The sequence below is a fragment of the Thalassophryne amazonica genome, chromosome 21 (assembly GCF_902500255.1).
Source record: "Thalassophryne amazonica chromosome 21, fThaAma1.1, whole genome shotgun sequence".
In the NCBI taxonomy this organism is placed as follows: domain Eukaryota; kingdom Metazoa; phylum Chordata; class Actinopteri; order Batrachoidiformes; family Batrachoididae; genus Thalassophryne; species Thalassophryne amazonica.
This window is the reverse complement of record NC_047123.1, coordinates 38,961,140-38,986,981: the sequence shown is the minus strand read 5'-3', so window position 1 is coordinate 38,986,981 and position 25,842 is coordinate 38,961,140. Positions and strand designations below refer to the sequence as shown.

General features: G+C 42.8%; 1 protein-coding gene across 1 annotated transcript in view; it reads left to right on the top strand.

The window, feature by feature from the left end:
* Positions 1-22,637, top strand: part of LOC117503224 (connector enhancer of kinase suppressor of ras 3-like) — a 29,306-nt gene extending 6,669 nt beyond the window's left edge. The window contains exons 2-13 of the mRNA XM_034162427.1: positions 8,165-8,328; positions 9,667-9,869; positions 11,680-11,767; positions 13,558-13,599; positions 14,016-14,135; positions 15,019-15,078; positions 15,998-16,066; positions 16,207-16,356; positions 17,982-18,103; positions 18,185-18,354; positions 18,903-18,989; positions 21,277-22,637. Of these exons, the coding sequence (XP_034018318.1) occupies positions 8,165-8,328; positions 9,667-9,869; positions 11,680-11,767; positions 13,558-13,599; positions 14,016-14,135; positions 15,019-15,078; positions 15,998-16,066; positions 16,207-16,356; positions 17,982-18,103; positions 18,185-18,354; positions 18,903-18,989; positions 21,277-21,587 (1,586 nt within the window). The 3' untranslated portion in view covers positions 21,588-22,637. The remainder of the gene's footprint in view (positions 1-8,164; positions 8,329-9,666; positions 9,870-11,679; positions 11,768-13,557; positions 13,600-14,015; positions 14,136-15,018; positions 15,079-15,997; positions 16,067-16,206; positions 16,357-17,981; positions 18,104-18,184; positions 18,355-18,902; positions 18,990-21,276) is intronic.
* The last annotated feature ends 3,205 nt before the right edge of the window (positions 22,638-25,842 follow it).

The window sequence follows — 25,842 nt, the reverse complement described above, 5'->3', positions numbered from 1 at the left end:
CCTTTCACTGGAGTTTTAGTCAGATCTGGTTTTATGTTCCGTTCTTTCCCACAGACCCGACTGTGGCACCGACCGTGAACACCAGCAGAAACTAAACCCCGCCCTCTTCATGGCTGAATGAGTATCAACCAAAACAGTCAAATGTTTGACAGAACTGGACCTGACTGTGTCAGGCCGGGATCATGCTTCAGGTCCAGCATTTCAGCCGTGAATTTTCACAGTAAGATCTGAATATTTTCCAGGTTTTGCTCAAAGGTTCAAAGTTTGGTTTGTGGAGTTTGTTCTTGAAATTTTCTGTACAAATACATTTTACTGAGTTACATGCGGTTAGTTTGAGTTCAGCTTTTGTGAACTTTAAAGCACAAATTAGTCAGTAGTCAGTCTCTATCTTCGTTATTTTAACGTCACTCCCAAGTCCATGATTTTTACAGCGTAAACGTATTGTTGTGACGTCACGGCGGGAACATCTGAGGTGTGTTTGGAAGCAGGATCAGGATCGTGGGGATAAGATGAACTCCACCTGTCCTCACACAATGATGTAGGCTGATTTCTGCTTGTTTTGCCAAAATAAAATTGGGCAAATAGCTGTTATTCCAAGAAAAACTCAAGTTAAAGCCCGAAATCTGATGTTGAAAAAATTATCATCAAATTTCAGAAAATATTCATTTGTAAAATGGCCTCTTCAACATTAAATCATTTCCTTCAATAATTTACTTGATAACGTGTGTTTTCCAGACAGACATCAGATCTCATCTGCTGGAGCAAAACAACAACAATAATACATTTATTTACAGAGTGTTTCAAATATAATGTATATAAAATACACTCAACAAAAATACAAATGCAACACTTTTGGTTTTTCTCCCATTTTGTATGAGATGAACTCAAAGATCTAAAACTTTTTCCACATACACAATATCACCATTTCTCTCAAATATTGTTCACAAACCAGTCTAAATCTGTGATAGTGAGCACTTCTCCTTTGCTGAGATAATCCATCCCACCTCACAGTTGTGCCATATCAAGATGCTGATTAGACACCATGATTAGTGCACAGGTGTGCCTTAGACTGCCCACAATAAAAGGCCACTCTGAAAGGTGCAGTTTTATCACACAGCACAATGCCACAGATGTCGCAAGATTTGAGGGAGCGTGCAATTGGCATGCTGACAGCAGGAATGTCAACCAGAGCTGTTGCTCGTGTATTGAATGTTCATTTCTCTACCATAAGCCGTCTCCAAAGGCGTTTCAGAGAATTTGGCAGTACATCCAACCAGCCTCACAACCGCAGACCACGTGTAACTACACCAGCCCAGGACCTCCACATCCAGCATGTTCACCTCCAAGATCGTCTGAGACCAGCCACTCGGACAGCTGCTGAAACAATCGGTTTGCATAACCAAAGAATTTCTGCAGAAACCGTCTCAGGGAAGCTCATCTGCATGCTCGTCGTCCTCATCGGGGTCTCGACCTGACTCCAGTTCGTCGTCGTAACCGACTTGAGTGGGCAAATGCTCACATTCGCTGGCGTTTGGCACGTTGGAGAGGTGTTCTCTTCACGGATGAATCCCGGTTCGCAGACAGCGTGTGTGGCGTCGTGTGGGTGAGCGGTTTTCTGATGTCAATGTTGTGGATCGAGTGGCCCATGGTGGCGGTGGGGTTATGGTATGGGCAGGCGTCTGTTATGGATGAAGAACACAGGTGCATTTTATTGATGGCATTTTGAATGCACAGAGATACTGTGACGAGATCCTGAGGCCCATTGTTGTGCCATACATCCAAGAACATCACCTCATGTTGCAGCAGGATAATGCACGGCCCCATGTTGCAAGGATCTGTACACAATTCTTGGAAGCTGAAAATGTCCCAGTTCTTGCATGGCCGGCATACTCACCGGACATGTCACCCATTGAGCATGTTTGGGATGCTCTGGACCGGCGTATACAACAGCGTTGTACCAGTTCCTGCCAATATCCAGCAACTTCACACAGCCATTGAAGAGGAGTGGACCAACATTCCACAGGCCACAATTGACAACCTGATCAACTCTATGCGAAGGAGATGTGTTGCACTGCATGAGGCAAATGGTGGTCACACCAGATACTGACTGGTATCCCCCCCAATAAAACAAAACTGCACCTTTCAGAGTGGCCTTTTATTGTGGGCAGTCTAAGGCACACCTGTGCACTAATCATGGTGTCTAATCAGCATCTTGATATGGCACACCTGTGAGGTGGGATGGATTATCTCAGCAAAGGAGAAGTGCTCACTATCACAGATTTAGACTGGTTTGTGAACAATATTTGAGGGAAATGGTGATATTGTGTATGTGGAAAAAGTTTTAGATTTTTGAGTTCATCTCATACAAAATGGGAGCAAAACCAAAAGTGTTGTGTTTATATTTTTGTTGAGTGTATAAATAATGGATTATTAATAAATTGACTGAAATGGCAAAAATGCATCAAGTTAAAAAAAAAAAAAATCATAAATCCACAAATGTTTCAGTTGCTTAAACAGACTATCTGGATAATATTGATCATTTAACAGTGTGACGCTGATTATTGAGCTCCGGTGTTTCCTGGCTCCTGATTGGCCAAGCACACCTGCCTGAGTTAATTAGTGGGTGGAGCAGGACGAGTTTGAAAACATGTGGATCAGAGTTGGACATGCCCATTGAGCGGATTCCACCTCGACGCGATGTTGGAACAAACTGATCAGACGTTACAGTCTGAGCGTGTTCAGACAAATCCACATATTTGTGCCGGTCGGACAGGTGCAGTCACACACAGTGCTGGAAATGACAGCAGGAAGTGGAACGTCAGGCGACGCATCCTGTTCTCCTCAGTCAAAGGGTGTGAAGACAACTGGCCAAAACCGAGCTCCGGAGTCTGAGTGCTTCAGACGTTTGAGGGTTTGGAGTTCACTTTAACCTTTAACCTTTGCCCTCAGACTCCAGCCAGACACTACAAAACCCGTGAAGTTTGACTGTCATTTAAACTGGGCTTAAAACTGTTTAACACCATTTCAGGAGAACGAATCTGGTTTGAAACGGTTTAATAGTTATGGACCAAAAGTCAAATTTAGGTTTTGACAAATTATTTGTGTTGTATGACATTTCAAACTTTTCTTCTTCTGTCACACTTAAATGGAACTTGTTGTTGTTGTTTCTGCTAAAGATTTAAGTCATCAACATTAATTTTTAACGATAAGGATTATCGCGGGATTTATTCATGACATCATCAGCGGTGGCTCGTCAGCAACTCGACTTCTATGACATCACTGACTTGAACAACACCTGAAGTTACAGTATAAATGTTTGTCTTGTTTTTGTGAATGTGTAATCAGTCTGATCCATAAGTATTTGGACAGCATTCTGCTTGTCTTCTCTGACCTGAAACAATCAAAATGTTCTCATAATGTAGATTTTCAACTTTAATTCAGAAATATCACGTTAACTTTTTAGGAATTAGACATTTTAATACACAGTCCCTCCATTTTCAGGGGCCATAAGTAATTAGACAAAATAATATGAGAATCAGTTTGAATACAAATCATCAATTTTCTTTTGACCAGTCAGGGGATGAACACTTGAATGTTTCCATCAACTGTAGAGAAATACAAAGAGTATTTTATTGTACGGTAAATCTGTCTGGAGGAGGCAGGTCTCAAAAACTGACTGTTCCTGGTGAGGAAAGCCACCAAGAAACACAGACTCCTGTGAAGGAGAATGAGGTTTCTGTGGCTGGAGGAACTGCACAGTGCAGCGTGTGTCACATCACCAGTTATCTGGCTTCATGGAGGAACAGAGAAGGATTTTAAAACAAGAAAACATCAAATCTATAGTTGAATCTCCCATGTGCCTTCTTGCAAACTGTAGCTGAAATGACACATTTAATTAAAAAAAACAAATCCTTCAGTGGAGTTGTCTGAATCGGTTTCCATGGTAATGTGGGTTCCATGCAGACGCCGTGGCTGCAGACCCTCAGGCCCCTAGATGCCACCAGACCTTCTCAGAATAATGGAGATGAAGCAGGAAGTGACCTTTGGAGTTGTGAGGTCGTTTCCAGTGATTCGAGTTCCCTCAGTGGGCGTCGTTTGACTCCTGATAAGACAAAAGGTGGTCGAAAAGAAACCCTGAAGAGTGAAACGAGCTTTTCTGTTCATTCACTCTTTGTCTCGAAGATGTGAATTAATGATGTGAATCTGCAGAAACGATCCAGAACTCAGTCTGGATCAATCTGGATCAGTTTGTGCTGATTAATGGAGCACTGACGCAATTAATCAATTAGCCAACTGACAGCTGAACTCTTGAACATGACCTTGTGACATCAGTCTTGTTTTATGACATCATCAAAATAATTCTGGTTTCTTGTGAGATTCTTGCATGATGTCACTGAAACCCTAAAAACTGATCATCCTTCATAATCACTGGATAAATAAGTTCTCTTTGAACCCTTCACCAGCATTCTGGTTTTATGGCATGAATTATGTTAATTTATCATGGGTCATTTAATTTATTTCTCTGAAGTAATTTTTTTTTTCTCGTTGTTGGTTTATGATTTTATTAAATTAAAAAAATTGACAGACAAAAGTCTTGAGCACTCTCTCCCGTCACACCCACTGAAGTTTGTTGCGTTAAGAGTTGTCATGGCTGCCTCGGTGGCTTCCCTCACTGTTTCTCATTCTTTGTATTTTTGGCTTGGATTGGATAGCTTTATTATCATCGTCATTACAACAAGTTTAGTTTTTGACTGAACTAAAACTTACTGTTTAACACTTAAAATCAGCCGTATGGAGTAATGAGGGGACAACGCATCTGGACATAAAATGGACAATCACACAGGTGTCCAAACACTTATGGACTCATGTTGTGCTCTGAATGAGTCCTGAATGAGCCTCCCAGAAATGAAATCTTCATCCCGCTGCCCCGTGACAACAGGACGAGTGTCTTCCTGACCAAGAGGATTTCCTTCAACGTCCTGAAAACAAACAGGAGGCGCCACGTCTCCAGTGAACAGTTCCAACACAAATCAAAGAAAAAAATGTTGCAAGGATTCAGACTGTAAATAAACACAAAACTATCATTTGTTGTTGATGTGCTAAAAAGAAAGATAGAAAATAGTTTGACTTCTTGTTGTTGCTTTGGGATGTAGCTCCGCCTCCTGACACGCCTCCTTTAACACTTTTGTGACTTGTGACCTGCTTGTTCTGTGAAGGTGGGCGTGGCCTGGAGGACAGGTGGTGGGTTGTCGGTCCTCAGTGGAGACAAACTGCCTTTAAGATGCATCGACTGACTGCAGGATAGTTTTTGTTCCAAATTTAATTTTCTTGTTTTCTTCCTGTCACCATGATTAACTGTTGAACATGAGGCAGATTAACGGCTTCACTGCGTCACAGCCGGGGCTTTTTCTATTTCATATATTGAATATTTGGAGTCTGTAAAATGTGTTTGCTTGTTTTGAGGTTTTTTTTTGACAAATGATTAACTGAACAGTTGACGAACAGCTGGAATTTAACCCGCGGCCCTTTTTTCACCGACCTCTTCCTGTGTATGACTGCAGTCCGACAGGTCAGCCTGCTTTTCCCGCTCAGATTCAAACATGAACTTTGGCAAAATAAACACGTCTGTAAACCTGCTGCCGGCGTGTGACGGATCGGCTGCCTTCACATCGGGGCTTGTTGCCACGGTGACGGGGGTCTGAGGAGTTGAGGTAAAGTGGCGGTTAAAATAAAATTTTCAAGAGGTCAAAGGTCGCAGTCATCTGTAAATATAATACCCCACTTGGACAAAATTAACTTTAGTCTCATCCGTGATTAAAGAAGGAAAACTGCAGAAATACCCAAATAAACTCACGTTAGGTGAACCTTAAAATCACATTTCAGGATTTTCAAGCAAAGTTCTTAATTTACCACAAACAAAACTGAGCTAGTTAACAGGTTAGTGTGTATTCATGAAGCACAGTGACAGCGTAACCATGTCAACATTAGCCTGTTAGCCATGCCACCTGTTTGTTGGGTCAATCCCAAATGTAACATGCTAACATATAAAACTGCTTAGATTGACATGTGACAGTCACACGTTCACAGTCCTTTGTCGAGATCAAAGCCCAGAGAACATGCTAATTTACTAAAGGGGACGTGAACACACTAACTCATGTCTGTTAGCATTGATACACAGCCACATGCTAACATGCTGCTGTTAGCGTGTGGCTCCGGAGCTAAATGCTAACCGTAGCATGTTGGTGTGTAGCTCTGGATCAACATGCTGCTGTTAGCGTGATGATCCAGAGCTACAACAAATGGAATAGAATTAGATTAAGCAGTTGAAGGTGTGTGTGTGTGTTGTGAATTAGCGTCTTAAAGACTTTGGGCTTCATCAGTTTGTGGACTTGTTGGAGATTTATATTTTTATAAAAAACATAAGTGTATATAGGGTTGCCACCCGTCCCTTAAACTACAGAATTGTCCTTTATTTGACAATTAATTGTTGCATTCTGTATTGAATCAATACGGGATGTAAATTTTTCCGTATTTTCATAAATGTCCCACACACACTGACACACTGATCACAATTGAATGATGAGCAAAATAAAACACAGGAGATATTCAGGGCTCCGTGTGGCCTCCTTTCTGGTCCTGTCACGGGAAACTCTACCACATCCAAGGAAGGAAAAACGTTTGCAAACGTACAGACGTGATGGGAAAGAATCGAGCCCCTGGAGTGACGGGCTGGAGTTAAAACAGTTTCAATCTTATCATTGGTTTGGAATGATTTAATTTAATGATTTAAAAGTTCAATGTTATATCTGCTTCAGGTGTTTTAAAAACGTATTTTAACAAGTTTATCCACCGAGTATAACATTTTAAACTCGGCTAAAACTACTTTAAACAAAGAAGCAAAACAAACTGACCACATGTCAAAAGTTTACATGTATTTATTTTCTCCATTAATATGAGTTGATTGATTGATTTTGTTTAACATTTGTCAGTTCTTTCCAGGATTATTTGACTGTAAAGGAGTTTCAGTGAGTTTGTGGACTTTGCTCGCGTTCGTCGCTGACAAGCTGAATTTATTCTGTCAACAAACGCGTCGGTTTGACAGCGTCCACGGAGACTCCATTAAACCTCGATCCAGATCCACACAAAGAGCCAGTGTTCCTGTAAGAGGCTCAGATCTGATTAGATTAAGACTCCAGCAAAATCACAAAACAGCTGAATGTGTTTCTGAGCAAAGTCACAGAACAATTAGTCCTTTTAGTCAGAGGGGGCGGAGCTTCCAGGCTGATGTCAGTTACTCTACCAGCTGATGATGATCATTCTCACATTTAGAATAACGTTTGTGTGCAGGACGTGGACCGTCCACAGATAATTACAGTTTTAAAGTGGATTAACGGGAGTAAAACTGCTAAATACTGCAGATGGTGAGGTCAGAGGTCAAAGGTTTTGATTGGATTGGACCATCTGTGTGACTCCAGACGGCGTCTGAACGACCCCACGTGGTGTCCATCACACCCACCGATCTGCCTTTTGGTGAGTGCTTCACCGCATCGACCATTTGGTGTCCAAAACCTTCCTCAAACCGGAGTGGAGCGGGACTCGAACCTTGAACCCGCGGAGCTGTGACTCAGAATGACTTTATCACTTGTTGGTGTTCGAGTTGTGTGATACTTATAAATAATAAAAGTTACATTCTTCTCATCATATCTTTTGAATTGTGAAGAATTTTGTTCTTCTGAGAACTTGCTGTTTTCTAAACTGGATTTTTTTTTTTTTTATCCTAATCTTGTGGTGAGAATTTTTGTTCCTTACACACACACACACACACAGGGGGGTAGAGATCAAAGGTCAGGTTTGGCCACACAGTGACACCACTTGTGGCCTGAGGTCAGGTGAGGTCACACTGGGATTGGGGGAGACTGCAGCTTCAGAGAAGTCCATGAACCCCTGATTGAGACAGGAATGCTAACCACTGCTCCACCGCGCTCCACGCTGTGCTTAGGTCGGGTTTTTTTTTAAATTGCCAACTGTCCAGAGGCTAATGTCAGCAGACGAATTACAGTGACTTTGATGTTCTCGCTGAATTTTTGTTTTGCTAGTGATCGACCCGATAACGTGCTCGTGTTCTGGTCGAGTTGAAATAAGCTGCGTCTGTCTCTGTCTTCAGGTCTGGAGGACAGCCTGCAGCAGTACGTCCCGTCCTTCCAGCGGCAGCAAGTGGACGGGGAAAAGCTGCTCCGCATGTCCCACCAGGAGCTGCTGACTCTGGGCGTGTTGCGGGTTGGACACCAGGAGTTGGTTCTGGAGGCTGTGGACCTGCTCTGTGCACTGGTCAGTAACTTTAACTTGGCTGGTTTTAATGAAGACCAGAATTCTTTGCAGATGCTGCTGTTTCATTAAAAAAGGGAAAAAAAAAATTGTTTTGCTGAAGTTTTATTTGCTACAAACAGATTTCAGTCAATAAATGTGAAAATTGTATAATTCAGATTTTCTGTCAGTGGCGAGACATTTTCTGATTCCATTAAAACTTCATGAAGTGTCCAAAGCCACTCAGGGTGACATGTCCAAACGTTTAGATCTTTGAAGTTTCTCACCTCAGGCAGCTCAGGTGTTGGAGGCGTGGCCACGATGACAGCCAGTAAAGACAGCTGTTATGTAACTTCACTGTAAAAACAGTCAGACGTCACCGAACATGTCAGTGAGTTTAATCCTGTTCCAGGGACCTGTTGGCAGCAGAAAAGGCCTCAGTGCACCATGAGCCTTTCAGAATCATCTGGAGATGAACAAAAAGGATTCACAACACAAAGGATGAGGTGGCGCTGGCGGAGCAGAAATGATGTTCAGCTTTTATTAAATATGCAGCAATGTGTGACAGAACAATATAAGAACGAGAATACGGGGCCTGTTCTCGAGCAGATACGGAGACATTTTTGTCGTTATTGGTCTTATAGTTAGCAGTGAGTTACGTAGTTGTGCTGACGCGGTTCGACTCCTCGGCCTGACCCGGATTCCGGTACATGAGGTTCAGGTGAAGATCTGCGACGGAGTCATGTCTGTAAATTGAAAAACTGTTTGACCTGATGAGCCTCAGATAGAAAACGGATCATCTGAAGTGCGGCAGAAATTATTGGAACAAAACCGTGACGGCGTTTCCTCGCCGTGCTGCTCTTTGTGTGCCATCGGAAGGGCGGCAGCTTTGTGTGGGTCGGCGAGGGGGTCACATCTGTTTCCTGCTCCACACCGGAAAACTGCAGGAAATATCCACAGTACAGGATTTCTGTCTCACAAGAAAACTTTCACAGCTTGGAAAAAAAAAAAGAAAGTGTTAACTTGCCTTCTAGAAAATCAGATCCAACCTGGGACCAGAATCAGGGCGGGTCCAAAGGCCTTCCAGGCAGTTCAGGTCCAGAGTAGGTATTCTTTTGTTTTGACACTTTAAAAAAATGTCCAGGGTTCTGTGGTTCACGTCCACTTCAAATTCTGTCCACCGTGTGGCGCTGCAGGAAGTTGATGTCGGTAAACCGTCTCAACATCGTGTGGGCTCCTCCTCTCCTGGTTCAGTTCTTTGACTCTGTCAGTTGGTGTAACTTTGTCATCATGTAGAAACATTAAAACCTGAGATGTGCTACATCCTTTTGGTTTTTAAAACATATTATTTTCATTTCTCAGAACTACGGCGTGGAGTCAGACAACCTGCAGACGCTGGTGCAGAAGATGAAAGCGGCGCACCTCAGCCTGAAAGGTGCTGTGTCAAAGCGCAGGAAGAACCCCGCCTACCACGGCAAGAACTCCCATCAGCCCTCCAACGACTTCCTGACCGCCGTGGTCGAGTTGATCGGCGCCGCCAAGAGTTTCCTGGGCTGCCTGGACAGGTAGACGGACAGAGAGACAGGCGGACAGACAGAGAGACAGGTAGAAAGGCGGACAGACAGAGAGACAGGTAGAAAGGCGGACAGACAGAGAGACAGGTAGAAAGGCGGACAGACAGAGAGACAGGTAGAAAGGCGGACAGACAGAGAGACAGGTAGAAAGGCGGACAGGCAGAGAGACAGGTAGAAAGGCGGACAGAGAGACAGACAGGTAGGCAGACAGAGAGACAGACAGGTAGGCAGGCAGACAGAGAGACAGACAGGTAGGCAGGCAGACAGAGAGACAGACAGGCAGAGAGACAGGTAGACAGGCGGACAGACAGAGAGACAGGCGGACAGACAGAGAGACAGGTAGAAAGGCGGACAGACAGAGAGACAGGTAGAAAGGCGGACAGGCAGAGAGACAGGTAGAAAGGCGGACAGACAGAGAGACAGGTAGAAAGGCGGACAGGCAGACAGACAGGCAGACAGACAGGCGGACAGAGAGACAGGCAGACAGACAGAGAGACAGGTAGACAGGCAGACAGAGAGACAGACAGGTAGGCAGGCAGACAGACAGGCAGAGAGACAGGTAGACAGGCGGACAGACAGAGAGACAGGTAGAAAGGCGGACAGGCAGATAGGCGGACAGACAGGTAGGCAGACGGTAAATAAGGGGTTTCTATCAGCAGCACAAACAGTGACACTGTCCCACATGTTGTTGCTTCATGTGTTTTTTCTGTCTCAAAGACAATCTCATGTTTCCAATCAAGTTATTGATCCTTAAGTGGCAAAAGTGACTGAGGATGTTTTAGTGTTTTGGAGCTGATATCAGTGGGTTTTTTTTTTTCTGCCTGACTTTGATCTGAACTCCAGCTGATCTCCTGAACCAGAGTAAAACGTATTCAGTCATATTTCCATCACTGTCCGTCCTGTGTGCTTTGTTTTTCTGAACTATTATTGGACGAGGCGTCTCGTCACGTCTCGGTGTGTGTTGTGTCTGAAGACACGCCTCAGTTTTCCTTTGATGTTGGTCTTGAACCCGGGTCTGATCTCCTCCATGTCACTGTTCTAAGATTTCAGCTCCCCTTTGGCAGATTTCTTTCTTACCTGTTGTGATATTTGCACCTGTGCTGACTGTGATGTCATCATGATGTCATTTGAAAGTGGGCACTAACTTTTTAATATGGATGTTTACGCCCCCTGCTGGCTGTGTGTGGAGACAGTAGCATTTAGCACTTGCATCGTGGGAACAAACAACATTGTGGTTAAAGTGGGAATTTCTTCATAACGAGTGCCTCTGCAGTCGTTGGAAAGTGGGCGGAGCTGCTGAGGGTCAGGAGTAGCACATGCACGCACGGCTGGCAGCCCGTTAACTTCCTTGTGAGTGTGTGTGACGTGTTGTCAGCCGTCTGGAGATTCGTTTGTTTGTCGGCTTGTGTCAGCTTGAAATGAATTTCAACAAACCCGGAGTAGATCCTGAAGACTCTCTCTCTCTCTCTCTCTCTCTCTCACACACACACACCGGGCTGCCGGGGGTGACCTCAGGATTCCCCTCGTTAATATTCAGAAGATAAACAAACACCAGTTCTTCCTGAGGCCTGTCAGCTGATCGTTTCTTTTTGTCCTTTTCTGCTGAGAACCTGCTGACCCAGAATCCTGGGTCATCAAAACCTAACCACAGGTTCTCGGTCCCAAAACTCACCGCACAACAACAGGGGAAAAGAAAACACAATTTAGTAAAAAAATAAAATAAAAAAAATCTCATGACAGATACAGACTCTCCCACTGGCACTGAAGGGTCAAAGGTCAGTGACTGTGCTGATGTTTCCAGGAGGTCTGTGACGGGCACGAGCGACTTGTCATCCATGAAGAGCAGAATCATCCAGCTGTGTTTGGAGCTCACCTCCACCGTGCAGAAGGTCAGTGAAGCTTTCAACGTCTCACACATTTAACATCTGGAAAGAAACGACTCGCGAGCTGCAGTGCAGATGTTCAAACGCAAAGAGTTTATATTTTTAACTCTTTTTGGTGATTTATCCTGAAATCCAAAACATTTCAGAAAATATTTCTTTTCCTTTTTTCTTTCTTTTTAAGAAATGGTGTAAAATCTAAAGACAGGGTCGGGTTTTTTGTTGTTTGTTTGAGTTTAATTTTATCTGGTTTAAAACCAGGATGTCACAGTTCCAGCTGTTTGAAGTCAGTTACAGTTAATTTTTTATTCGTATTGTTGTGACGGCGCTCCAAACGAACGACGCAGTGACGCTGACATCCTGGTAACACGGCGAAGACAAACACAGACGTTAGTGAAAAGCCGACAGGTTTCCTGCAGAAAACGTCGCTGCACCTGGTGAATGTGCAGCCGCGAATTAAAACGTTGTGCACGTGCATTTTTAAAACGGGTTTAACGCCACATGAAACTGGTTTGTTTTTGATGTGGGACACTTTAGGATCACGCCAAGTAAAAACTATTTTATCTGTGCGGTCAGCATTATGGGCGGGGCCGAGAACTGTGATAGATTTCTATCAGGATCCGCCCACAGCTGTCAGTGTGGCTGAGAACACGGTTATATATATATATATATATATATATCAGAAACTGCATGTGGAAATTTTGTTTTAGGAAGGTTGACTTGGTATCAGAAGACTAGTTGATGGTTTGATAACTTTACTAACCACTTTCTGTGGTTGGTAAAGTTAGACCTTACTGGTGTGAAGCGCCTTGAGGCAACTTTGTTGTGATTTGGCGTGATATAAATGAAAATAAATTGAAACTGAAATGAAGACATCAATATTATAAACAAAGTGAGAATCCTGACGTCGCCAGTCTGGATTCAAATGACCTCCAAAACTCAGTGGAGTCTTCCACGACCAAATATCTCTGTGGTGAAAATTTGGTGAGAATCCGTGAAGTAGTTTTTTCAGCTAACAGACCGACAAATAAATAAACGCCAGTGATTTTATTTACATCCTTGGCTGATGTAAATAAAAGTTCAGCAAGTCTTAACTAGCCTCGGTTAACTAATTAGTTCAGTCACCACCTGAATTGCAGTTAAATTGATTTTATGGAATTTATTCTTAAATCTGAGTTCCAGTTGCGGCTTGTTAATGTGGCCGTCACACAGATTCTGTACTGAAGCTCAGGGTCGTACTTATGTGCTTTTTAAGGTCAAAGGTCACATTTTGATGTAGAAACATTTCATATTATTCCTAATTAACGGTTATTGAATAAATGTGGTCATGTTGACATCCGACATCATCCAAACCGTGTTTTTGAACCCGTCTGACTTCCTGCTTCCACTCTGGGTTCGAGTGTTTGAGGCTGTATCCAGCGTTGAGGTTTATGTTTTTGGCGTGTGAATGTGGTGGGCGTCACCTCGCTGTCACGTCATGGGGTCATGTTGTTGAGATGCATGGACCACAGTGCCCCCCCCCCCCCCCACCCCCCCACCCCATGGAGGCCATCATTTCTCAAATATTTGTTTTACCACAGATTTTCTTCTCTCTCTCTCGGTCTGCTTCAGCTCATCTCACAGATTCTCTAAGAATGTGCTTTAAAGAATAATAATGACAATAAAAGGTTTCTGTGTACATGATGATTTATTTTTGAGATTGTAAAGACAGACATGGCTTTTTTTTGTTTTATGATCAGATCCACATGATTGAGCTGTTGTTGTTTTTTGTTGTTTCACTGTCTTGTCTTGAATTTCAGGATTGCACCATTTATCAGATGGAGGAGAAGTCCATGGAAATGGTGAGTCTGCTTTGGATTTATGGGGGGGGTCGGGACATGACATCAGAGCTTAACTCCTCCCCTCACTCTGTTTTTACTGATTTTGTGCACCTGACTTTTAAAACTTTGAAACAGATTTTACAAAACTTGGATGTGATGTAAAGCGCAGCCTGCTGTCTGAGGCTGGTACTGCAGTTATCCTGCAGCTGCGGTGAATGCCGACATTCTTGAAGCATTTGGATTTATGAAATCTCTGATGCCTGTACAGCAAATGTTACAGTTAAAAATGCAAAAAATGTAAAAAGCTTGTCAGAAGTTGAAGCTTTTGTATTTCAGACTAAAGGTTTTAAAACTTGATGGGGTCTAAACGGTGAACTGTCTGTGTTCAGTTTGAGTTAATCTGGCTAGTTGTTGACTTGCAGTTTCTTTTGTTTCAGTCACAAGCACTGAACAGCATCTGTGAACAAACAGTCCAGATGACCTCTGACCCCTCAAAGAAGGAGGCTTCCTGCCTGGAGGAGGTGCACATCACCGACGTGAAGCCTGGGGAGGGTCTGGTGAGCACAGATGCCTCTGATCTTCCTCAAACCGACCCACCTCGTGTGGGGAAAACAGGAAGTGAGGTGCAGAGTCTCAGCTCTTGTAAGATTCCTCCTCTTTCCATCAACTTCCTGTTTCCGTGCAGCTGCGTGATGACATCACTGCCAAGAATTTCTTCTTGCCTGAACCGTCTGCCGTTTTTGTTTTGTTGTGTCAGCCTCCATGTCAGGTTTGTTTTGAAGAATGCACAATATGAATTCATGAGGTCACTTAGGAACGGAGTATCTGAGCTTCTTTTCAAACTGGAGCGCCCCTCAGGGGCAAGTAGCACAAACAGCACTTTAGAATTATTCATTCTTTAAAAATTAACCATCAAATGAATATCGCTGGAAAACTTTTGTTTGTTTCTACTCGAGGAACAAAGTGAGCCCACAGGTGACATTTTATGGATTCTGAGATAAATAGCCTCCACACTAAAACATAACTTTACTGCCGTTGATGATGTCACTTCAGGAAGGAGGACTTTACATTTTAACGCCCGTCTCTGTACGTTGACAGACGAGCAGACGACCTGATTCATGTTTGTGCCACACAAACTTTTATTTAGCCGTGGCAACAGGCAAGAGTTTGTAAAGTGTGTATGAAGTGATGGTGTCCGCTGAGGGACAAACACCTCTAGAATCAGGATGTGGGGGGGCGGAGCTAAAGACACAGAAAGCTGTTGTTGTCTTCGTGGCCAGATTGTTCATTTTGTGCCAAATGAGGATCAGCTAAATTTTTTTCCACTTTCTTCATTACACCACAAAATCTTCACAAAGGAAACAGTTGTTGTCTCATATTAATGTTTAAAGCGTCATTTTTTAAAACCTTTGACTCTTTGAAGTCTTTTGAATCTTTCAGGGGATTTACATCAAATCCACGTATGACGGACTTCACGTCATCACTGGAACCACAGAGAACGTGAGTCTTCTACTCCTGTTACTGCTCAAACAGTTGACCTCTGGTGTAACCTTTAACTGTCTAATGTCACCCAATGAAAACATGCTGCTGACGTTCACGGCGAAAGAAGTAAACGCTCAGATTAACTCGCTGCGTCACTTCCACTGGCTTTATAAAATCCAAAACAAGCGTAGAACAAAGCTGTTCCAGAAAACCATTTTGCAGTTGGTTCTAAGATAAACAGGAAGCGCAAATACATTTACTTCCTGTTTGTATTGCGTGTATTGTTACTAAGCTAAGCTAGTTAGTGACAGTTTAGCTCCTAGAGTTGAGCCATTGACTGTTTAGAAAACTAATGTGAGAGCAAATGTGTCCTGTTAAGTCACCAACCAGATACAGACTTTATCTAAAATATTAACTTGAGATATTTTGTTTGGTGGTTTCCTCCACGAGCAGTTAGCTAGCCAACGGGTTCTTTCATTACTTGTAGTAAATCTTTGTTTTAGCCCGTCTTCTTCCACAAAAACCTGCGATTTACATAACTTGATTTTTTTTTTTTTTTTTTTGCACACTTTGTATTTTAGCAGAAGAAGGTTTTTGTTTAATTAAAAAAAAGGATCATGTGACAGTGTTCGCTAACGTTATCACACTTCTGCTTTGGACACTGTCCAGGTCAGTTTCCTTAAGATTATATTTGTTATTTTCCCTGCCAACAGTAAAAATCATGTAAAACAGACAAAATGAGTAAAAAAATGATCTACAACCACCTGATGTTGTGTTTCTGAAGAAAATGTCTCCATCTGTTAGTTTGGTTTAAAATTTAATTGTTAACAAAAACACATTTTTAACTCTCTTTTTTTGACGTGATTCAGTTTCAGTCCCACTTTGAATACACGGTTTTGAACCAGAAGCTTCAGTGAACTTTGTGTTTCGTCTTCAGTCTCCTGCAGATAAAACTCAGAGGATCCACGCCGGGGACGAAGTCGTGCAGGTCAACAGGCAGACGGTGGTAAGTCGACTCGCTTGACGCCTGAAAGCCCACTTCCTGTTTGGTCAATGAACCAGATGCTTCATTAACAAGTGGGAATCTGGAAGTGTCCACTAGAGGGCGCTGTGTTCCCTTACAGCTTCTGTCTGCTGTTGGTTCAGGTTGGGTGGCAGCTGAAGCACCTGGTAGCGAAGCTGAGGGCAGAGCCAGGCAGCGTCAGTCTGGTGCTGAAGAAGAGACCGTGCGGTGTCTCTGGCGGGTTTGCGCCCGCCCCGCTCAAAAACCTGCGCTGGAGACCCGCCCTCGTCCAGGTGAGCTGCCCTGCTGCTTAGAAAGTGTTTGAATCTCTGATTGGAGGTTTGAACCTGGAAGAGACACGCCTCCTGCCCACATGGTTCAGAAATGATGAAGCTTTTGCGAATCTCAGTAACGTGTCACTTTTTCACACACGTTCTTTAAAAAACTGGTCCAGTGTTTGAACCATGTGATAAATGAAATGATTATTGGTGTTAATTGATTATTTAATTAAATGATTTTATAAATATATATATATACATCCATCAAATGCTCTGGACAGACCGTTTGGACTCTGGTTCTGATTCCTGTTGGGTCCAACGCCACCTCTGGTCTTCAGCTGGAACTGCAAATTTCAGGCTGTTCACAAGAGCCTGATGGGAAATAACCACACAATCCACACAAAGAGAATATCTAATTGGCCAGTCACGTGGCAGAAACGCGGTGGGCGTGCTGACGTTGTGATGAGCATCTGCTGAAGTTCAAACCCAGCATCAGATTGGAGAAAAACACTGACTGAAGTAATGTTGATTATGATCACAACACATCTCCAGGACCTCCAGAGAAGAAACGGCAGGTGAGCGGCGGTTCTCAGGGTGGAAATCACTTGTTAGAGCAGAGGTCAAACACAAATGGTGAGACACTGACAAGGAGGAACCAGAAACTCCAATGAGCACTGGTTCCAACCAAAATCTGCAGAAGATCATCCCTGAAAGTCCAGAACAGAAGACCACAGCAGCTGCCGGTTCCTGGCAGTGATACCAAACCTGGACGACAGAAGATGATAAAAATGCTTCCTGGTCTGCTGGCCTCAGAAGGTCAGAACTGGAAAACATGGATCCATCCCGACTGTGGAGGTGGAACTCTGTGATGTCATCAATATCTGACGCCACCACAAACTGAAGCCGAACCCAGTATGTGTTAGGTGTCCCTAATGAAGTGGCCAGTGAGTATAAAATCCTGTCTGTGCAGACAGGAAGTGACATCTGGTCCACAGCTGATGAAATCACAGAAGACTGTCTGTCTGTGAAAGTTGAAATGCACGACGGCGCCTCCTGGTGTTTGTTTGTTTGTTTGTTTGTTTTGATCCATTCTCTGTGTTTTGTGTCTGGATCTGTTTCTATTTGGGATCCGAGCAGGAAACGCCGGAAGGTGTTGGAACAATGGCGTCCTCTTTCCTGTTTCCTGAAAAACCGGAAGAGACAAAAATCTCTTTGTCTGTGTTGACGTCCAGAATCACGTGACGACTGTGAGTCCACTGAAACCAGCTGGAAGGACTTGGTGCTGATTCAGATCCAGAGCTGGTCCTTTCTGGAGCGTCTCCTCCTTAAATTGTTCCAACAGTTCACCCAGTTTGTGATCTGAGCTGTGAAATAATGACTCTGCCCCACCAACCTGCCCATCTCTGCCCAAATCTGCCCCCTGGTGTCGAATCTTAAAACACTGAAACTAAAAGTGTGACTATAACGTGTGTAAAATCACTTTTAAACCACTCTGGGTTTGTTATGGAACCCTTTAATCCCGTTTAACCTCACCTTTGGACTCAGAATCCAGTTTGAAAAAGCCGTTTCTGCTTTAAAGTGGTTTAAAGTCCCAGCATGCTTTGCTGTTCAGTTTTAATTTTACACTCTGTCTCTCTCAGGAAGCTCCAGCTCGCCACAAATCCCGACATCCGAAACCTTCCAGCGCTGCAGGAAGCAGAGGGAATGCAGCCATCTTGGATTTGTACATTCCCCCGCCACCTGTGGCGCCATACGTACCGCTGTGAGTCCACGCCGTGACAGAAACCTGATCTGTGTTCCCATGTCAGTTTCCCATAATGCTGTGTTTCTGTCCTCTCTGAAGAGAAGCCAACACCAGCGTGGATCCAGGAGCAAAAACGAAGCCAAAGTCTCCAAACTCGTGTCTGGACGCCAGCATGTGGCGACGCCTCACTGTAACCGCCGACACCGGTCCATCAGTGGAGCTCAGCCAGCCACTTCCTGTTCGCATGAGACAGCGCTCATCCACACGCTGTGAGTGTCCACTCAGGGACGATGCTCTGAATCCGTCCTCCAGGACAAAACATCTTTCCAAAAACACACAAAAAAAAACTGTTCTACCTTAAATTCTGGGCAACGGTAGAATTGAGTCAAGAGGCTTTTATTTTCACTGTGACGCTCAGAGTGCGCCGCTAGCCGTGACAGATGCTAATGTTTGCAAACAGTGTCCTGGATCCCGATTAGCTCCGCCCCTCAAAGATTCACGAGAATATATCTGAAAACATTTTGACAAAAGAAACAAGACAAATATTTAAAATAAATAAATAAAAATTTCAAAAATCTGTACACATGTCCAAAAAGCACAGCTGCATAAGTACATTAAATCATGGTGATAATGTTTGAGTATAAATGAGAGTGATGGCTCGGTTTGTAAAATCTTTAAGAAACGTCTAAAGTGACCTTACGTCCATATCTGTGACCTCATAGGAAGTCCCGCCTCCAGCATTCAGAATGTAAGTCAGAACAAAGAAATTAATGAGGAGAATAATCTGACAACGTGGCGGTGCTGTCGGTGTTTGCAGGTAAACCTCGACCCGTCTCCATGCCGGTGGAGTCCTGCGCTGGCGTGTCCGACCCCTCCTGGAGGCTCGGGGCTCACGGAGGTCAAGGTAAGTGACGTCGTTATCATCCGGACTGCATTCTTTCAATTTTTAACTTCACCTGAACGCTGCACTGATGGTGGAGAAGCTCCGCCCAGTTTAACATAACGAGCTGCCTTTATGACATTTAACAAATGTGTTGTAAGAGACCGGCGATTTGCATCGACACATAACGAGCGCCCAACATAAGAACAAAGAAATTCGTAAAAATCTCTTTCCAGATGTGATTATTTTTCACTGTTAATTAATGAATTTTAGGAAAAAAGGGGGAAAAAAACACAGTGGGAAAACTTATCAAAAACAAGTTCTCAAGTTTAAATAATCTTAAATCCCATTTTCACTTTGTCACACAAAAGATCTGAAACATTTAAATGAGGTTAAATTCTGTTTAAGGTGTCTAAAATTAAATTTAGATTAAAATAAAACATGACCTGATTTTAGGTGTTTGGTTTTAAAACAGTCATAAAATTGTTTAAACTGGATTTAAAGATCTGTTTTAAATAACAGGATACATTCTTGATGCAGATTAAGATTATCTATTGTGGGTTCATTCATATTAAATCCTTGTTGAAAATTACTTAAGATAATTTTGGTGTAAAATCCAAGTGATTTCTGTCCACTCTGATAAAAGACCAGTTTAAATAATATTGACAGTTTGTTTGGATCAAAGAGGTTATATATGGCGACTAAAGTCCACAGTCCCAATGCTGCCCACTAAATGCCAACGTCCCTTCATGGACAGCGACATGACGCCTCCTAACCGTGCAAAAGTTCCCCGATGTTAATACATTTTCAATGGGGATTCGCGACTGAACACACTCAGAAAAACACTTGCAAAATACGTGTTAAAATGCCATTTTGACCTGGATATCGAGCCAGTAAAATTAAATAACATTAAATCATGTATCATGTATCAAATATTAAACTGACTCTGACACACACACATTCCCAAATATTAGGGTTGAAAATTACACAGATCTGATCTGTGTATCTGTTTTCAGCACAACGCGGCTCCGAAAACCATCACCAAACACACACACACACACACACATATATATATATATATATATATATATATATATATATATATATATATATATATATATATATATATATATATATATATATATATATATATATATATATATATATATATATATATATATATATATATATATATATATATATATATATATTGACCAAGATTCAGTCATGAAGTCAGGTGTGTGTGTGGTCTCAGACGACACAGGCATGGGCAGGAAACAAATACTTATCAACCAAATGTCACAGTCAAAGTGACAAGAAGAACCAAAACCACTAACTTATGGAAGGAAATATTGTCTCCCTTGTTCTCCGTTTGTGGCTTTGCCAACATGCGCAGCTTTCCGCCATATTCCACCTGTTTCTTGACAAGACTCCTGACTTGACCGGAATTAAAATGGCGACCACGCCTCCTTGCCGGTGTCACAGACCAAATGGTCCGCCCCTAAAAATCGGTCCGTCTTGTGCATCTGTGCATGCGTCATTTCTGACCACAGCAGCACATCTGAGACGGAGTCTCTTCACCCAAATCAATCAAATGGATTAATGGGATTATTAACCATCAGATGATAAAGGCAAAACCTCTTAAATCATTTTAAAGTCCGTTTTAAGCAGAAATTAGGCCATTTTAAGCAGAAACTCAGCAAAATTCCATGAAGCTTTGAAATGTCCAACACGCAGTGAATGCATCAGCTAGCAGCTTGTTTAGCTACGGTGCTCTGATCACTTCTGCCGCCTTTTGTGATGAAATAATGCTGAATTTACTTGGAAATGATTGTTGTAGAAAAGCTTCAGATATCTGTGGCTGAGACAGATGATGACTGGAGGCAGTTTGAAACAGAAACGAGGTGATAATCACTGAACTGCATCATAAACCACGTCATCAGGGGAGACAGATTTTTAGGGGGAGCGTTTGGTCTGCGACACCAGGACACGGCTCCGTGCGAGTGCGGACTCTGGTACTCATATATAACCTCTTTGGTTTGGATCCACTTCAAACCAGTTTTCTGTTTGTTTGTTTACCTGATTTTAGCCAGTTTGATGTTTTAGAAACGGTTTTGAAACCATCTGTTGCTGGTGTGAAGTAGTTTAGGGTCAGACTGATCTCACATTAATCTGGAACAAGTCAAGTAAACTTTGATTATTTTTGATTGCCGGTTTGTTTCGGCGGTTGTGGAAAACGTTCTCGTGTGTGACTTTGACGTTTGTAAATGTTTTTATGTTTTGGTGATTTGTTGTGTTTCCGTGCGAACAGGTCAGCGGATTCTCCACAGATACCTGAGCAACGAGCGGATCAGCACCATCACGGAGGAGGAGCCGTGTTTTCCGCTGCCATATCGAGCTCACCCATCTGTCCGTGGCGTTGACCACATCAGAGGCAGCCAGTGCTTCATCGACGCTGATCTGCACAACAGCGCCACCATCCCTTACCAGGAGACTGTGAGCAAAAAGTGTCCAGGTTCTGCTGCTGGTGGCGCCATTCCAGCTCCTTCTCAGGCCATAACGAAAACATCATCCTCACTGCTCGGCACCTGGTTATCTCGACTCAGGTTCCTCAGCCGCTGACGGTTTTAAACGTTCATGGAAATATTTGCTGTTTCAGATAATTAACTGTCTCTGTGAGCCAGAGCGAGGATAATTAACCAAGAGCGAAACTCCTCAGAACCCGTGAGAAAACTAATACCAGTGTATTTTGAAAGTGAAGTATTTCTACATATCAGCTGCTGTACGTTGATGCTCAGGAGTTCTTAGCGCCTCATTTAACTCAACTTCTGTTGAGCAGAATTTAAAGGATTCTCTGCTGTGCCAAAAACAGGATTTGTCATTCTTCAAACAAAAACGGCACACTGTGACATCACTGGTGCATCAGCACCCAAAACATATGATCAAAGATCTGCAGGCATTCACCAAGGAGCTGTCCTTGATCCTCCTCTACTTACAGTTCTCGCCAGGCATCTTAAACCTGCCTACAATTGGGTCTTGTGCAGTATAAAAAAACTGACTCTGTGCACGCTATTTTAAATAGGAAGGCGGTGCTAATAGCCACGCCTTCTCTGGAAGAAAGGACTGACGTCATGGAGAAACGGGCCATCTCTGTGTGCGTGGACGCAAATTGTGGCTCGTCTGATTGGCTGTATTTCCACAGCAGATCTGTGGTGTACCAGTTAACATTTTAAATCCAGATGTGCACGGTGCTTTACTACTACTCCAAAATTCATTTGTTCAGTCGAATGAAAACGTAACTGTCCAAAGTTACTGAAGCCCTGTGCAGATATCATGGTTGCGATCAGCATTCTCTGACAGACAGAACTCTGAGACATGCCCACATCCTGACAGGTCAGGTCTGGGAGTGTCCATCAGGTCCATCCCCACCTCTCCAGAGTAACCATCTACCTGACACATTCAGTGTGGGTGTGTCCTCCAACTTCTCCAGTCTCTGGGCTCCTGAACACTGAGGCATCCGTGACCTGGATTACGTCCAGAGAAACTCTCCACATGGACTAAATGTGGTGTCTGATGTTCCCTCACAGTGTCAGTGATCCTCCTCATCTGAGTCTCACTAAGTAACCCTTCATTGGACACAAAGTCTTCCAGAGGGACCCAAAGATCCTTCACAGAGACCTGGGACCAGAGACATCCAGGACCCTGAAGACTTGGACCTTCATTCTTTTGCAAACATATCAGCATCACCAAACACCTCTGACTTTTGACCTCATGACTCCATAAGATCTTCTGAGGTGTCTCTGGATCTTTCCAGAGACATTCTGAGATCAGTGAACATCTCTACAAGTTCAAGTTTGACCACATAGTCTTTACCCGTGACCTCACTCCTGATCCCCTTCCTCGCAAAAAGGGGGCGTGGTCAGCCACAGGTGGTGTCTGTTTGTGTCAACAGACACATTTGTAAAGTTTGTATTTTTAAAAAATGTGATTTCACATAATTCAGAGCATTTTTGCTCAAACCCTTTTTAATCCATCTGTAAAGGTTTGTGCAAAGGTGAATTTGACCCTTATTGTTTTTTAAAAACAGTTTTAAGTTGGTATTAAGTGCCTTTCTACTTTGTCTATAAAATACTTTAAACACTTTAAACCTGAAAGTAGTTATTTTATAAGACTTGGAACTAAACTGTTTTTAGGATTTTTTTTTTTTTAACATCACACCTGTACTTTTTTCCTCATAATTTGAACCTGTTTCATTTCCATTTTAAAACGTTGACTTGTTACTATTTAAATGTTATTTTTTCCAAATGTGCAACTGTAAGATGTTCAGTGACTGTTCAAATAAAGTGCAGTATATTTGGGGAAAAATGAATTTAATCAACGGCAGCAGAAAATAAATTTGTCTGCACACAATAGAAAGTAACACTGAAAAAAATATCTGTGATTCTGATGGTAAAAAGTGTCTGCTAGCATGTAGGTGGGGCCTTTTTGTGTCCCGCCCCCACACAGCTCCTGAGTGACAGCACCTGCTACAGGTACGTTTTGCTTTGATTCGTCTTCAGTGGTTTTTTTTGTTCTCGTGTTCTTGGTGATTTTGCTGAAAGTTGTTGGAGGAGCTCAGTCTGCTCTTCAAATCTTTGATCATCATGTTTATCTATGATGTCACAGAGGCCCAGTGTCACCGACTGAACGATCCCCACTAAAAACTGGTCCCCCTGCCTTCACTGCACATGCGTCATCAGCGGCGGTTCAGTGATTATCACCTTGTTTCTGCTTCAAACTGCCTCCAGTCATCATCTTTCTCAGCCACAGATATCTGAAGCTTTTCTCCAACAATCATTTCCACACAAATTCAGCATTATTTCATCATAAAGGACAGAGGAAGTGATCAGAGCACCACGGCTACACGTGCTCATTTCAAAACGTTAACGATTATCACCTCGTTTCTGCTTCAAACTGACTTCAGATTGATTGAAGAGGTTTTACTTTGTCATATGATGGTTAATAATCACATTCAATCATTTGATCATTTTGTGTGAAGAGACTGTCTCAGATGAGCTGCTGTGGTCCAAATGATGCATGCACAGAGGATTCAGGGTGGACAGATCTTTAGGGGGGACCATTCGGACTGCGACACCAGTCTGTCACATGGTGTCTGGTTTATTGTTAAGGTGATTTGAGGTCAATAATTCTTATATATTTATATCTTCCCCTTCATAATGTGTTTGTTAGACTGACTGTTGGTGGTTTTCTGGTTTGAAATGTGTTTTTGTATTGTCTTAACTAGAAGTGTTTTGGTCCTGATTTGTGGACATGGACTCTGAATTCCGGTGCTCTTCAGGAGTCTTCTGGCTCTTACATGGTTCAGTTCTAGCTTGGATTGGGTGTTTGTGGGGTTGTGGAAACAATCACTTTCTGTGCCTTGGTGAGGTTTACTGAGCTGGACTTGCCAAATACCGCTAACATGATCTGTGGAATCGATGAGCGCCACTTGTGTACGCCAGTCTTGGGACCTTTTCACTTGTCTTGGAACTGAAAGCAATTCTACTTAAAGTATTCAGTTAAAATTAACATGTTGAAGTGAACCTCCAAAAGAGCTCATCTGCCTTCTACGTGTCTAGTTTTGGGTTGGAGTTTACGTCGTCTTTCCTGTGGTTTCTCTCCTGCTGCTCATGACCCTGAATTGCAGCAGGTGAGTACAGAAAGTGGACTGATAACCTTTTGACCTGATGCAGTGTTCACATTAACCCCTGCTGAACCACTCCTTTCAATGTACTTCATGTTCATCATCTTGGAAACAGACTTCATTCCTGGGTCCAAACATTTTACTCTCAACCTCTCCAAAATCCCAGTTTTGGTCTTTGACTTTCACTCCACCCTTCAGGGTCCTGCTGCTTCCTGTGTGTGTGATGTTCAGATCTTCACAGAGCGACGCTGCAGGCTGATTCTATTTTCTGCTTTCACTGTTCTTCATGGACAGTTTTTGTTTTTCAGTTCTTTCCATTTTCAGCTTCTATTTGCCCAAATGTTTGTTTTTTTTTAATGGTTCATTTCTGGTCTCCGAGCTTCCTCAGAATTGACTTTTGGACTTCATCTCTGTTTCCTTGATGCTTTCTGTTCATTTCCCAGTCAATTTGAAAGTGTTTAAAACCCCCAAAATGATGTACAGAAAAACCACATACTGTGGTAACATTAATTTAGGCTTTTTAAATTCTAAATGCCAATCTTGGTTTCTAATACTTGAAGTATGAATTTTTTTCCCCTGAACTTTCAAGCAGCTAAACAGGTTTTTAAACAGCTGTTCTCATGGCGCCACCTTATGGCTCATATCAGTATGACTTTTTTTTGTGCCAAAATCCATGTGGCATTTACAGCCAGGTTTTTATTAACATTTACTCCCAGCTGCTGTTTTACAATTCAGTGTTAAAACCTGTCACGTTTTAAAATATTTATGGGACTGGTTGCTGAAATTGGGATTGTGGCTTAGAAACAAAAATGGTTTAGTCTACGTACAATTCCCCATTAAGTCAAATTAATGCTGCGTTCCTAACACTCGGGGACAAAAAAAAAAAAAAAAATCCTACTTCTGTAAAGTGTGTTCACAAAATTATGTCAGATACTTTCTTTCTGTCCAACTTAGCGTTCAAGGAGGGTTCTCGCCAGTGCAGTTGAGCTCAAATCACAGCATAGGGGGCCCCTATGCTGTGATTTGACAAGCATAGGGGCTTTTCTGTTTTTTTGTTTTAAAAGGACATGTCACACCTTACTGAAAGCCCCAGTTAGCAACACAAAGTGGCTGTCAAGCTGTAGGAAAGTTTCAAATGGTTAGAAATTTTAAAGTTTTGTCAGGGGCATACCCCTGGACACTCTTACAATACTC